General features: G+C 52.8%; 1 protein-coding gene across 1 annotated transcript; it reads left to right on the forward strand.

Moving 5' to 3' along the window:
* Positions 1–6,611: 6,611 nt before the first annotated feature.
* Positions 6,612–10,469, forward strand: KRT18 (keratin 18). The gene is made up of 7 exons (XM_006741560.3): positions 6,612–7,096; positions 7,850–7,932; positions 8,260–8,416; positions 8,962–9,126; positions 9,233–9,358; positions 9,678–9,901; positions 10,290–10,469. The coding sequence occupies exons 1-7, from the start codon at positions 6,680–6,682 to the stop codon at positions 10,408–10,410; spliced, it is 1,293 nt and encodes a 430-aa protein (XP_006741623.1). The 5' UTR covers positions 6,612–6,679; the 3' UTR covers positions 10,411–10,469.
* The last annotated feature ends 3,169 nt before the right edge of the window (positions 10,470–13,638 follow it).

Genomic DNA, 13,638 nt, shown 5'->3' on the forward strand with positions numbered 1-13,638 from the left:
AGCCAGAGATAAAAGGCTACATGCTGTATGATATAATTTATAGGGCATGTCTGGTAGGGACAGAGATTAGATCAGTTGTTGCCAGAGCTGGGGGTGGGTGAGGGAGATAAACTAGAAATGAACACAATGGGACATTTTGAGATGATTAAAATGTTTTATACCTTGTTTTATGGTGGCAGTTTTACAACTGTATTCCTTTGTCAAAACTCAAGGAATTCCATCCCTAAAAAAAGTGAATGTTACCATATGCAAATTATACCTCAAAAAAATCTGAATTGTTAAAAAGCAGGAAGAAAAAAAAAAACAGATGCAGTAAGTTCATAGGTTCAGCCTGAGATCCTATAAGTTTGTGGTGTTTTCGGTTTGGATTTATTTTTAGGCAATCTCTATGCCCAATGTGGGGCTCGAACTCACAACCCTGAGATCAAGTGTCCCATGCTGAACCGACCGAGCCAGCCAGGCGCCCCAGATCCAATAAGTTTAAGATGACTTTGAAAGCTCCAAGAGGGGATACTATCCTGTGACCAGCAGGAGACACAGACCTGCAACTCAGAGGAGGGGACTGTGTTAGACACTAACAGGTCACACTGCCTGTTGGATCTGGAAAGCCTTCTCCTCGACCCCCTCGTCTCCCTAGCAAGTTCTTATTCATTTTCTGGAGCCCTGCCCGAGCATTCCCTCCTCCACGACCCCAATCCTTCAACAGCATGAGAGCAGCAAGCTTCTCTGGCTTTTCTGCACTCTGCCCCCAGAGACTGGAACATGTCTGGTATCTAGCAGGTGCCTTACACATAGTTGGTGAATAGATGAAGCACTCTCTCCTCCAACAGTACTTTAGAACTTTTCATAGCACCTCTCACACTGTATTTTGTTTCTTGAATTATCTGTCCCCTCTAATAATGATCTCCTTGATTGTTATTATTTATTTGTGTTCATCTTTGTCTTCCCAGCTCTCTGTGGAACTGAACCAAACTAAAGGCTTGACGCTCCCTGCTGATGGAGAACCGAGGAGAAGGAGGCAGGGGAGCACCCATGAAAAGCACCTGCTAGGCTCACTAACTTGGGCGCCACACGTGATCGCGATCACTCGGAGACAAACAGCAAAGCCAGGATACAAACCCAGGTCTGTCCGATTCCAAAATCTATGCTCTCTTCCCATCCTCTCTTTTGCTTGAGATCCTTACCTCCTTGATTTTCAGCACCTTCAACCACCCTCAGCACCACCATCTGCTCTGACCCAAAATCCGATATCCTCTCTCTCACAAGCCACATCTCGCACTCCCTTGTTTTCTAGACAGCTGCTGCCATCCATCTTGCCAGCTCCCAGCCCCTGGGCTCCTCCTCCTCCACGGAGCTCTCCTGGATGTCCCTGCTTCCCCGCTCAGCCCCGCCCAGTGGTCTGCCATTCTGGTGATGTTTTAAGCCTAGACTCCTTTGCCCCTGAGTTTCCACTGCCCCTTCCCTTTCATCCCTCAGTGCGAGATCCCCCAGGGCAGAGACTGCTTCCTGTGTACTTGGTCTCATCTCATTGTAACCTCCGCCAGGACCTCAAACTCTTCGTGCGTCCTTTCCCGCCTCGTCGGTAGGCCTTGTATCCCACCGCACGTGTCACAGTCTCCTCTGCCTCTGTCCCCTCTTCCCGCTGGTCGAGAGGCAAGAGTATGTAGGGGCGACATACGTCAAGTCCCAGCTCTGCCCCCTATTCGTCCCATATTACCTCTCAGCTTTCAGCTTAAATGCCACTTCCCGCAGGATCTCAGCCTAGGTTAGTGCTGTGGCTGATCTCCTTGCAGCAGCTGCTATGTGCTTGCATTTTTCCCTGGACTTGGCCTAGCATTGCACCAGCCACTTTATTATTACCGCTTGTTTAATCAGTGACCAGCCTTGCTAAACTGTGCCAGCCCAAGCAGGCCTTCCGGCAACCTTGCTACCTGCCACAGCAGATCATCCCCTTTTCTCCTTTCCTTCCCCAAAAGTCTACACTCTGCCTCCACTTCATCACTAACCACTCACTCCTCAGCCCTTCACCACCTGCCCTCAGTCTCCATCACTTTCTGGATGTGCTCTTCTTGTCCTCAGCCTCCTTGATCGCTCTGTATATCTGCCCCGTGGACAGCTCTTCCTTGAAAGTCCTTCTCCTTGGCTCTCATGACCTCTCTCTCGTGGTCTCTTCCTAGGAACTGGCAAGAGTCTGGGCCTCCTCCCCTTTCTCCTCTCTTTTCCCTCTGTCTCTTCCTCCCCTTCTTGCCTTAGCTCTCTGCCCACTTCTTTGCTCTGATCCTTTTCCGTAGACCATCTCATCCACTGGTTGAGGGTTTTCCCCAAATCCTCCAGGTGGGTGCTCCAGACAGGGCCACCACATCTGGCTATGCAGGTCGGACGGTGCACTGGCCAAGGAGACAAGGATGAGGCTGACTTCTTCCAGTTTGTGCAAAGGCCCTAAGGGCTAGCTTTAGCCCTGTGAGTTGCATCCCCTACCCCTGCCTCTCCCAAGCTATAGCCTTGCTTTTCTAGCTGCTCACAGGATAGTTCCCCCAGACACTGCCAGTAGATCTGCCAAGTCCAAAGCCAAAGGGAGAGAGACTGATAGAGACATGGCCACTGACAGGATGATTTTGAGATGCGTTCTCAGCCACTCAGCTTTTCCATTTTATCTCCTCTTCCCTCGACTCAGTTGTAGCTGCCCCTGCCCTGTGCCCAGATTGAAAGGAAAGAGTGATGAGGAGGGAACAGAAGACTAGAAGGCAGTGAGGTCAAAGTACGAGGGCTGGGAGGAAAAGGAGTAGATGGGGCAAACCAGACAAGAGAGGAAATCCACTGGCTTCTCAGTTGTCAAAGCTTGATCAGGCACATTGTCTCATTCGATCCTCATGAAAACTCTTAGAGTAGATATAACTATTATTTTTATTACCGAGGACACCAGGACAAGTACATTTGCCCAAGATCACCCAGCCAGCAGTGGGACCTTCAACCCAGGTCTTTTGACACCAAGGGCCATGCTCATCCCCTTGGCCCGCCCACTTCTCAGTAGATTGGAAAGAGGTAATTGGCTGGGGGATGGCTCGAGGTATCGGGGTTGTACCTGAGGAGAGACCAGGAGCACCGGGGTCAAAAGGGGAAGAGGTCATAAGAGTAGGAGAGGGCATCCCTGGTGGATGAGAGCTGACTTTGCCAGAAAAGGCTGCAGGAGGCCCAGGGAGTTCGAGATTCAGTCCTGTACCCATCCCAGCTGCAGCCCCCACCATCCCGCCCGCCTCCACAGCCAACCCAGCCACGCTTGTCAGTACCCCAGCCTCTCCTGGCTCCCCCTTTTCATTAATTGTTTAAATCAAAATCTTTTACAGAGTTCCCCCTACATGCCAGAAGCAGGGCTGGGCGTGAGGGAGTCCCACTCTGCCCCACACTCCTTTCTCTCGGGTCCTCTGCAGCTCTGCCCCTCACTCCCTAACTCAGCAGCTCTGGGCCCTCCACGCAGTGAAGGGAGTTGAGGGGAGCCTCCCAGGACTCGCTCACTCTCACCCACCTTACTGCTTCCACCCTCCCCATCACAGGGGCCTCTCCCTTCCTCCAACACACACTCACACCTGTGGGAAGTCCTTTCTGAAGTCCCCCTCAATCCCTGCAGAAGATGATGGACATCGTCCCCTCCCTGTTTGGGCTATAGACCCCCACCCTCACACCTCAGTTGCTATTCTAAACACCTCCCTCCTCAGGACCCAGCAGGAAATTTCCAGCCTAAATGATGAAGAAAAACCTGAAGGATTGCAGGCCCCCATGACCCTCCCTGATCCCTAACCCCCACCATCTAGTTTCCCCTGGGCTGTCAGCTCCAACCCTCAGATAGAGAATGTGGGAAGGAGGAGTAAAGGGCTGACCCCATTATCAGGGTCATCTCTGAGTTGACTCAGGAGTTAAACTTGCCTCTCAGGTTCCCCACCCCCCCTCAGCAAGACACCAGAATGTGGGGCCCCGAGTGGGGGCAGGGAACATTTCCCCTCCCTCAGGAACCCCCCTGTACTCTATAAGCTTTCTGTCTTTGTTCTGGGAGCCTCTCACCAGGCCATCTCCTGCTCCACATCTCCCAGGACCCGCCTCTTAGACACTTATTCCTCCTTCCCCCTGGCCACCCACCCGAATCCAGAGCCCCGGTGTCCCAGTGCCAGGGATCTGTGGCTCAAAACTCCTCCCCCAGTCCCCACCAGCTCTCCCCAGGCTCTCCGACAGAGTGCAAAGGCTCTGAATCGCAGAGCAGTCTGGACAGGGTGGAAAAGGACAGGCCGGTGCTAGAAGCCTAAGGTTGGTATTTGCCCGATGCTGCAAGAGGTCAGGAATGTGGCCACTGACATCAGCTACGGGAGATAAGAGCCAGCTGGCAGCTCTCCCCCTCCGGCCCTAGACTGAGCCTCCACAGGCCTCGAAAGGTCCTGAGCAGTTGGAATGGGGTAGGGATCAGAGAACATCTCGGAAGGGATTTGGTTAAGAATCCTGGGATCTGGGCCTGATCCCTGATGGAATTTCAAGTCCCCCAGGGGTCTTAATTGACTTAGACCTCTTATCATTGAACCATCTTTACAATTAAATTGATCCCCCCTCCTCTACCCTCCTGGATGTGTTTAAGCCCTACTCTGCAGTATGTAACTAGTATTTGTTTTATGTAAGAGTGATAACACTCACATCCACCGTCACCCAAGGAAATAGACTGGATAGGCTTTATTATTCTCCCTTTATAAGTGAAGAAACTGAAGTTCAGAGTGAAGTGACTTCCCCAAGGTCACACAGCTAGCCAAGAACCCAAATTGGCTGACTTGAGGCTTAGCAAAAACAGCAAAGGCAATACAATCTACATATCTTACTGTGCAATTCTGCCCAACATGACAACTCTGGAACCCCGCAGGGGAACGTGAAGGTGAAAGCGGGAGAAACCCTTTTGACGGGTGGGCACCTCTCCTGCCATGCAAATGGAGCGGCACTTATTTGCCTGCTATTTTGCATCCATTTGCCTTTTGGCCTTCAGCAGGCCCTGATTTGCCCCTGGCCAGCCCCCACTGAGCACTGTGAGGCTTTCCCCAGCAGAAGGTGGGGGGCCTGGGAGACTCCAGGGCCAAGCCCCGCGTCTGAGCTGTGCCTCCTTCCGGCGGGTCCACTGGCCCAGCTCTACCCCCTCCTTTCCCAGGCCGGCTCTCATGTCTGCCCTCATCTCTTCGGTTCAGCTGGCAGCTCGGTAAGAATCAATAGGCCCACTCCAGAGCAAAGAGCACCAACAAGTGTATAAGGCCAGGCCCTGCCGAACAAGCTGCTCATGGTGACAGACTGGAAGGCCCTGTACCTCAGGATTCCCCAGTTCATTCAGCAGGGGGTGGCCATCAGCCTTGGAGGTGCAGGGAGCAGTGGGAACTTTTTTACTTCCATCCTTCTTACCGACGTCCTGATGTGAGCTTCCTGGAGGAGGCAGCTCCCTGGGGACCAGCTTGAGATCCAGAGAGCTTTTGGAGGAGAGGCAGGGGAAGGCGGGGACCTGCAGAAAAATCCTAGGAAGGATGGGGACGGGGCTGGCCAGAAGGGCTGAGTCTCAGCTGGAATATTTCTAGGCGTACATGGCTGTCGCCTCAGACCCTGCACCGTGTGGGACACGTCGCAGTCTGTGTGAGGGATTTCAGTCTCTTGCTAGTCACCGCTGTTCTCCCAGCAGCAACTCAAGCGGGATCTGACACGCAGTCGGTGCCCAGCAAATATCTGTTGAACTGTGAAGTGCTCAGGAAGTATCTGTTAACCCAAGGGTGTAAGTAAGGCTGACACACGGGTGTTTAGAAGTGAAGAGTGTCCCCTGTTGAAATCACAAAGTGTCCCACTGAGGGCAGGCTTCCATGGGAGTGAGTGGAGGGGAGAAGAGCAAGAGGGAGGGGGTTCAGAGAATCAGTTTGTTTTCAGGAGTCTGAACCTACTTGGTGAGTGCATGTGTTTGTGGGTATTTGACAATACACATCTATATGAGGTGGGCGTGAGTGTGTGCTAGTGAACATGTGCACGTGGGTACGTTTGGAACCAAGTGTGTGTGGTGGGGGGGGAGGTCGGGTGTGTAAACCAGCAGATTTGAGGCTCAGGGTTGAGCTACTCTTCTTCTCCAGCCCCAAACTTTTCTTCCCCAGGACTCCTGGGACCTCCTGGGACTCTAGGATCCCCCCCACCCAAGATCCTCTCCGTTGGTGGAAACTTGGGCTGTAGGTTGAGGATAATTACAGAGATTCACACCCGACTTCACTCACTCATCTCCCAAAACCCCCAAATTCCAACCTGCCAGGACCTCCTCTACCTGAGGGGAGGGGGGCATAACAACGTCATTTCCTGCCCCGAAACTACACTTCAAGGGCCGACTCCACCTGCTGCCTTGGTCCATCCAGGTTACTCACCCCCTTTCTGGGGGGGTCGAGGGTGGCCTTGGCAGGAAGCTGCTGGGGGTGCTGGGGGGAGGGAGGCTGGGGAGGCCCGGGAACGAGACGCGAATTCCCGCCTCGGTCCACCTGTGGCCCAACCTTGAGCGCGGGGACTTGGTGGCGGGGGCGGGGCCTCCCTGGGCCGGTCCCCACCCCCTCCCTCGGCGCGATATAACTTCAGTCGCGGACCCGGCACCCATCCTGGCCCGAGCCTGAGTCCTGGCCTCTGGTCTTACTCTCCGAACAGCATGAGCTTCACCACCCACTCCACCTTCTCTTCCAACTATCGGTCCCTGGGCCCCGTGCAGTCGCCCAGCCACCGGGTCCCGCCGGTCAGCAGCGCGGCCAGCGTCTATGCAGGCGCGGGGGGCTCAGGCTCCCGGATCTCCGTATCCCGCTCCACCAGCTACCGGGGCGGCTGGGGGTCCGGGGGCCTGGCCGCGGGGATGGCCGGGGGTCTGGCCGGCATAGGGGGCATCCAGGGCGAGAAGGAGACCATGCAAGACCTGAACGACCGCCTGGCCTCCTACCTGGAGAGGGTGAGGAGTCTGGAGGCTGATAATCAGAAACTGGAGATGAGAATCCGGGAACACCTGGAGAAGAAGGGACCCCAGGTCAGAGACTGGGGGCATTACTTCAAGACCATCGAGGAGCTGAGGGCTCAGGTAAGGGGACCACCCTGATCCCCAGCCGTGTTTGACCTTCCTGTTACCCACTCCCCGCTTCCTCCTCCCCCTCCCCCAAGGATAGGAATTTTAATAGGGTGGGGTGCCTTGGCTCCTTCCTGCTTTCTATCTCCACCCTGCCCCCTATTCCACAGGGAGGGGGTTGCCACGGCCTGGATTTTCATGCATACCCCTGGCCACAGGGGCCCCAAGGGCGGTGACCGGGCATGGGAGGGCCCTTTCCCAGGAAATGGCGGGAAGTGGGGGGGGGGGTTGCAGAGGAAGTAGACCGCATGGAAGGTGTGACAAGACCCCATAAAGAGGACCTGGACACTCTGGCTTCTGGTCAAATCAGGACAATTGGAGGGTTAAGCGGATGTGGCTAAGGCTGAGTCATCTAAGAGTAAACAGGAGGGCTACCTGTGGGAGGGGCCAATGGGGGGAACAAAGGGGAGGTGAGCAGGTGCAGGAGGAAAAAAAAAATGTCAGGAGAGGGCCAGGGAGAGGACTGACTCACTTCAGGGCAGGCGGGCCAGCAGAGGCCCCAAAGAAGGGGCGGTGGGAACTCTGGAATTTGAGACTCCAGGAAAGGAGGGAACAGTGTGAGGGGGCACAGGTGGAAGGGGGTAGGCGTGCAAGGAGAACCTCTTTGGGACCAGAAAGGCTTCACTCATACACACACCACCTTCCCACACTCACCACACTCCATCACTGATTTCCCGTTCATGGAGCCACCTGTCTACAATCCCCCAGATCTTTGCAAGTTCTGTGGACAATGCCCGCATCGTCCTGCAGATTGACAATGCCCGTCTTGCTGCTGACGACTTCAGAGTCAAGTAAGCCTGGGGGGTGCTAGGGAGCTGAGGGTGGAGCCAAGCACCATCTGTTCCTGGCTGGGTCGGTCAGGTGGGGGATCACAGTGGGATCTTCAGCTCTGGTCAGAGCTGGGTGGATAAGAGTTAGGCTCCCTCAACTTATAAACTGATATAACCCAGTTTAAGAATATTGTCCCCCAAGTACTGAGAACGGTGCTCAGAGGATCACCACCTGATCCTGACTCCGGGTGCTGGTTTGCTGTGGCCGTGGGGGCGCTCTTAGGTGGCATGGGCTGAGAAGGTTCCAGGTCAGAGATGAGGTCCCTCTGATCGCCTCCACTCCCACAGGTATGAAACGGAGCTGGCCATGCGCCAGTCTGTGGAGAGTGACATCCATGGGCTCCGCAAGGTCATTGACGACACCAATGTCACTCGGCTGCAGCTGGAGACAGAGATTGAGGCTCTCAAGGAGGAGCTGCTCTTCATGAAGAAGAACCATGAGGAGGCAAGCAGGGGCCACTGGCCAGGCCAGGAACAAGGAGGCCAAACAAGTCTGGGTGGGGGGAATAGACGGGACAGGCCACCTGGAAGTAGCTTGTAGGGACATTTAGAACTACCAGACTGGGCTCTTCTTAACCAGACTGCTGCCACACTCAGTGGGTCACCTGAATTACAGCGTGATGGGGTCAAGAGGACATGGGTGAGAAAGTGAGGAGAGGACAAAAGAGAAAAGCAGCTAGCACCACGTGTGAGGGCTGATGGAGGAGTGAGAGCAGGTGGAGCTGGAGGGCGGAGAGACGGAGGGACAGAGCGAAGTGAGGAGAGAGAAACCACCTGTGGGTGATAGGTTTGGGCAGGGAGTGGGTGACGTTTTATTCATCGGGAGTAGAAAACCCAGGACTGGCATTGCCCAGAGTATAAAACCTAGAGTCTTCTCCGTGGCTTTCTCCAGCTGATCCCCAGGCCTCCTGCGAGAGCCAGGTGCAGAGGAGGAGCTTTGTCGGAGCTCTGAGCCCGAGTCTCCCCTCACCCTGATCCTCTCTCCCTTAGGAAGTAAAGGGTCTACAAAACCAAATTGCCAACTCTGGGTTGACCGTGGAGTTGGATGCCCCCAAATCTCAGGACCTCAGCAAGATCATGGCAAACATCCGGGCCCAGTATGACGAGCTGGCTCAGAAGAACCGAGAGGAGCTGGACAAGTACTGGTCCCAGCAGGTGCATGAGGGGAAGGGATGGGGGCCAGGCTAGGCACAGAGGCCTGAGGGGGTGGGAGGGAGGCCGACAGAGAAGGAGGGACCTGAGGACTATACCCGCCCTGCAGATTGAGGAGAGCACCTCAGTGGTCACCACACAGACCGCGGAGATAGGAGAGGCTGAGATGACCCTCACGGAGCTGAGACGTACGGCCCAGTCCTTAGAGATCAACCTGGACTCGATGAGAAACCTGGTAAGAGCCCTCACTTCACCTGCTCCAACTACTCTTGGCCCTGAACTCTGTCAGCCTCAGACCCAATCCTGTCTCAGCCCAGATCCTACCCCTTCCATCCTAAGTCATGTGCTCAGAAAGAGTGGTTTCTCTTTGCATTACCCGGTGCTCCTACCCAAAACCTTAGTACCTGGCACACCCTAAGTTCTCCAAGAAGTTTCCAAGAGTGAAGGGATGAGCCATGATGGGATCTGGACTGCTCTGCTGAAACTTGCAGAGGCTCTCCCTCCACTCCATCTCGAGGCTCACCCGGTCCTCCCCGCCCCCCATCCCCCCACAGAAGGCCAGCTTGGAGAACAGCCTGAGGGAGGTCGAGACCCGCTACGCGACGCAGATGGAGCAGCTCAATGGGGTCCTGCTGCACCTGGAGTCAGAGCTGTCCCAGACCCGGGCCGAGGGGCAGCGCCAGGCCCAGGAGTACGAGGCCCTGCTCAATGTCAAGGTCAAGCTGGAGGCTGAGATCGCCACCTACCGTCGCCTGCTGGAAGACGGGGAGGACTTCAGGTAAGTGGGGCCCTCCTTCCACCCTCACAAGCTGGGGTGGAGATACACTTCTCCCCAAAGCCTCTTTGGTAAGCCCCACCATGTGCCGTTCATCGGGGTCCACAGAGCACTGGGATGGTGCTCTGTGCGGGTTCCTGCGTCTCCCAAGGGAGTAAGAGTGGCAGAGACTCCCCATCTAGAGAAGAGAAGAGAAGAGACTAAATCTTGCCCCAGCCATACTTAGAGCACACATGGAGTTTGGCTCTGGGTTTCCCTTTTATGGAGGAAGTGGTCACAAGAATGTGGAGATAAAGGCAGGGATCAGGAGGGGGTTTTTGCCTTCCCTTTCCTTGACTCCCTGCTACTCTGCACAGCTGTTTATAACTGGGGCTTGGTCTTCTGTTAACAGTCTCAGTGAAGCCCTGGACAGCAGCAGCTCCATGCAGACCATCCAGAAGACCACCACCCGCAGGATTGTGGATGGCAAGGTGGTGTCTGAGACCAACGACACCAAAGTTCTGAGGCGTTGAAGCAGCAGAAGCAGGGTACCCTTTGGGGGGCAGGAGGCCAATAAAAAGTTCAGAGGTCACTTCGTGTCTTCCTTGGCTGTTTCCATACTGTGTATAGATGCTCTGACCCAGGAGTCCTCCCTCTGATCAGGTAGAAATCAGCGCTGACCCCAGGGGTTTCATATAGGGGGAGGGGAGGTTGGCCAGAGGGAAGGTCTGCGTTCTCTTCTGAGAACTCACCTTCTCAGAAAGAGGAGGGAACGGTTGATGAGAATTTGTCTTTTCGAATCAAAAAAGGGATAAGAGTAACATGCACAAATTCCAAAAGGAAAGAAGAAAATAAAATTAAATATTTCCCACCCACTCCAGAGGTAACCTCTGTAAAATAATTTCTTAAACTGGACATACACGAACACATTTCATTTTACTTTGTATCTGTACAGACACACTATTCTGCAGCTTGAGTTCTCAAACCCTTCTTTCTTTATCTCCCAGCATGCCCTGGACACCTTTCTCAATCACTATGCATACACCTACCTCGCTTTTTTCACCCAGTTGAACGAATGTGGAATCTCTTCTACCTCCATTTGGAATCCATATGCGTATTCCATTTTCCAGAAGGAAACTGTTAGTCCACTAGTGAGGGGAAAAGCACAGAATTGCAATGATTATGCACTCTGTCACCTCTCCTGTTTTGCTAACAATTTCAATGATTTTTTTCCTACCCACTGATCAGCCGAATGTCCAGATCACATACATTTTCTCTTTTTTTTTTTTAAAGATTATTTATTTATTTATTTATTTGACAGAGAGAGAGATAGCGAGAGCAGGAACACAAGCAGGGGGAGAGGGAGAGGGAGAAGCAGGTTTCCTGCCGAGCAGGGAGCCCGATGTGGGACTCGATCCCAGGACCCTGGGATCATGACCTGAGCCGAAGGCAGACGCTTAACCGACTGAGCCACCCAGGCGCCCACATACATTTCTCTTAATCTGTAACAAAGAATAATTACCACACTCCAAATGCTTCCAAGAATCAGAAGCTTGATCTGTCATGTCCAGTCCTGGTCACCAAACCAATTTGAGAAACGAGGTCTTTCTTGACCCTTGCCTTAGTAATTAGTCCTCCATCTAGTTTGAGTGACATCATACAAAATATGACATCATTTTACCTAAAACTTATTGCATCTCTATAGGAATGCCGTTGGGATCATTTTCAGAACGATCCCCAGAATGGTTTTCTCTCAGGTCTCAGCAACAGAAAACTTCTGTTTGGTAGTGAAGGGCTATTATATTTAATCTATACATAGTACATTCTTATTAACAGCTGCCAATACTACGGTGTGTAGAGTACAAATTTACCTAACCCAGATCTTTTCATGATGAACATCTTGGTTTCCAGTAGTTTGGTTTTTGCAAAAAAAAGATTGTGATTAATGTTAACTCATATGCTATTAATATCTGTAACTAATATGCACTAATACGTGAGCAGATCTATAGAACAAATTCCTAGAAATGGTGTGCCGGGCAACCATATTAACAAATATTCAAGAAGGACTTACTTTATGCCAGGCCCTATGCTAGGGTGCTGAATATCTATGTGGTAGACAAAGTGGGTATTGCCCCTACCTCATCGAGCTCACAGCCTAATGGTCAAAAGTATGTGCATTTTTGGGGCATCTGACTGGCTCAGTCGTGGAGCATGCGATTCTTGATCTCAGGGCCATGAGTTCGAGCCCCACATCAGGTGTAGAGATTACCTAAAAAAGTAAAATCCAAGGGGAAAAAAAGTATGTATTTTTATCCATTTCTTCGAAAAAAAAAATACTTACTGAATACCTACTATGTACCAGCCACTCTTCCAGGCAAGAGAGATACACCAATGAACAAAAAAGACAAAATTGCTATCCTCACAGAGCTTATATTCTGGTGACAGGAGACAGATAAAGGAACATAACATAGCGTGCTAGCAGGTGACAAGTGTCCTGGACCTGGGTAGAGCCTGCAAGGAAGGTCATAGCGGGGAGAAGTCAGGAAAGTGAAAAGGTGATGCATGAAGATCCCAGGATAGTGAATCTTCGATCAAAATGAAAAACAGTTTCAAGCTTGCTTCGGCAGCACATATACTAAAATGAAAAACAGTTTTTACCTAAAATACAGCGTGTTTACTCTGCAATCTCTAAAACGATGAGGTCCTTGGTGGAGAAGAGCTAAAGACAGCACTACTTGAGGCACTTTGTCTGTGGGAGGCCCCGAGGACAGTGCCGGGACAGGCAGCCCTTGAAGCTGGTGGGGAGCCCCCTGGAAGGACAGACCAGAAGTCTTCAGCACCACAGGGCCCTGCAGGCTGCGAAGGAAACAGAGCCAGGGCGGCTTCCTGAGCAAGTTACAAAGAAGTGACCTGGAGCTTCTGTGAGCAGGGACCCTGGCTGTCTCTGGGCTCCTGGGTGCTATTACTCAGAGGAAAACTTCCTAGCTGAAAGCAAGACGCCCCAGTGAGGGGCTTCCCACCCTTCTGAAGCCTACCTTCCCTGAATAACTGCAACAGTCACCTGTCCCACCTCTCGTTCCCATTGTCTCTACTTTTTCCACACCCTCCTCCCCTGTCTATGTAGGTAGGAGTCTATAGGAGACAAAGCTTTGGGACCAAGTGGTTGAGTTTTACTTCCTGAGATCTGTTTTAACTTTTTTTTTTTAAGATTTTCTTAATTTATTTGAGAGAGAGAGATAGCAAGAGAGCATGAGCAGGGGCAGGGGAGAGGGAGAAGCAGGGAGCCCGATGCAGGGCTCCATCCCAGGACCCTGAGACCATGACCAGAACCAAAGGCAGACGCTTAACCGACTGAGCCACCCAGGCACTCCCTGAGATCTGTTTTAGGAAAGCGATCAGAGTGGTATTCTTGCCCGTGCACCCATTTTCCAAATGTGTAAGTGTAATACTGAATGTGCTCTCTCAGACCACACAGAAGCCCCAGAGCCGATGAGAGCCCCACCCCCACCTCCGCAAAGACCTGCATGGCCCTGGCTGGCCCTCACTGTAATTTAGTCAGAAGGAATCCAGCCTTCCTAGGGCCCCTAAAACAGAGAGACTGGTGGCCAGACAGCCCGATGTGGGACTGCAAGCGACCGTTATGGGATGCGGACCCGTCTGAGGGTGAAACAGAAAGCCCCTGGCAGAACCGAAGCAGCGCTTGTGGCTGAGTCAAGCCGACCAGAGTAACCCAAGACCATGCACCTGATATGACTATCCGT

The sequence above is a fragment of the Leptonychotes weddellii genome, chromosome 5 (genome assembly GCF_054177405.1).
Source record: "Leptonychotes weddellii isolate Sample4059 chromosome 5, ASM5417740v2, whole genome shotgun sequence".
Taxonomy (NCBI): domain Eukaryota; kingdom Metazoa; phylum Chordata; class Mammalia; order Carnivora; family Phocidae; genus Leptonychotes; species Leptonychotes weddellii.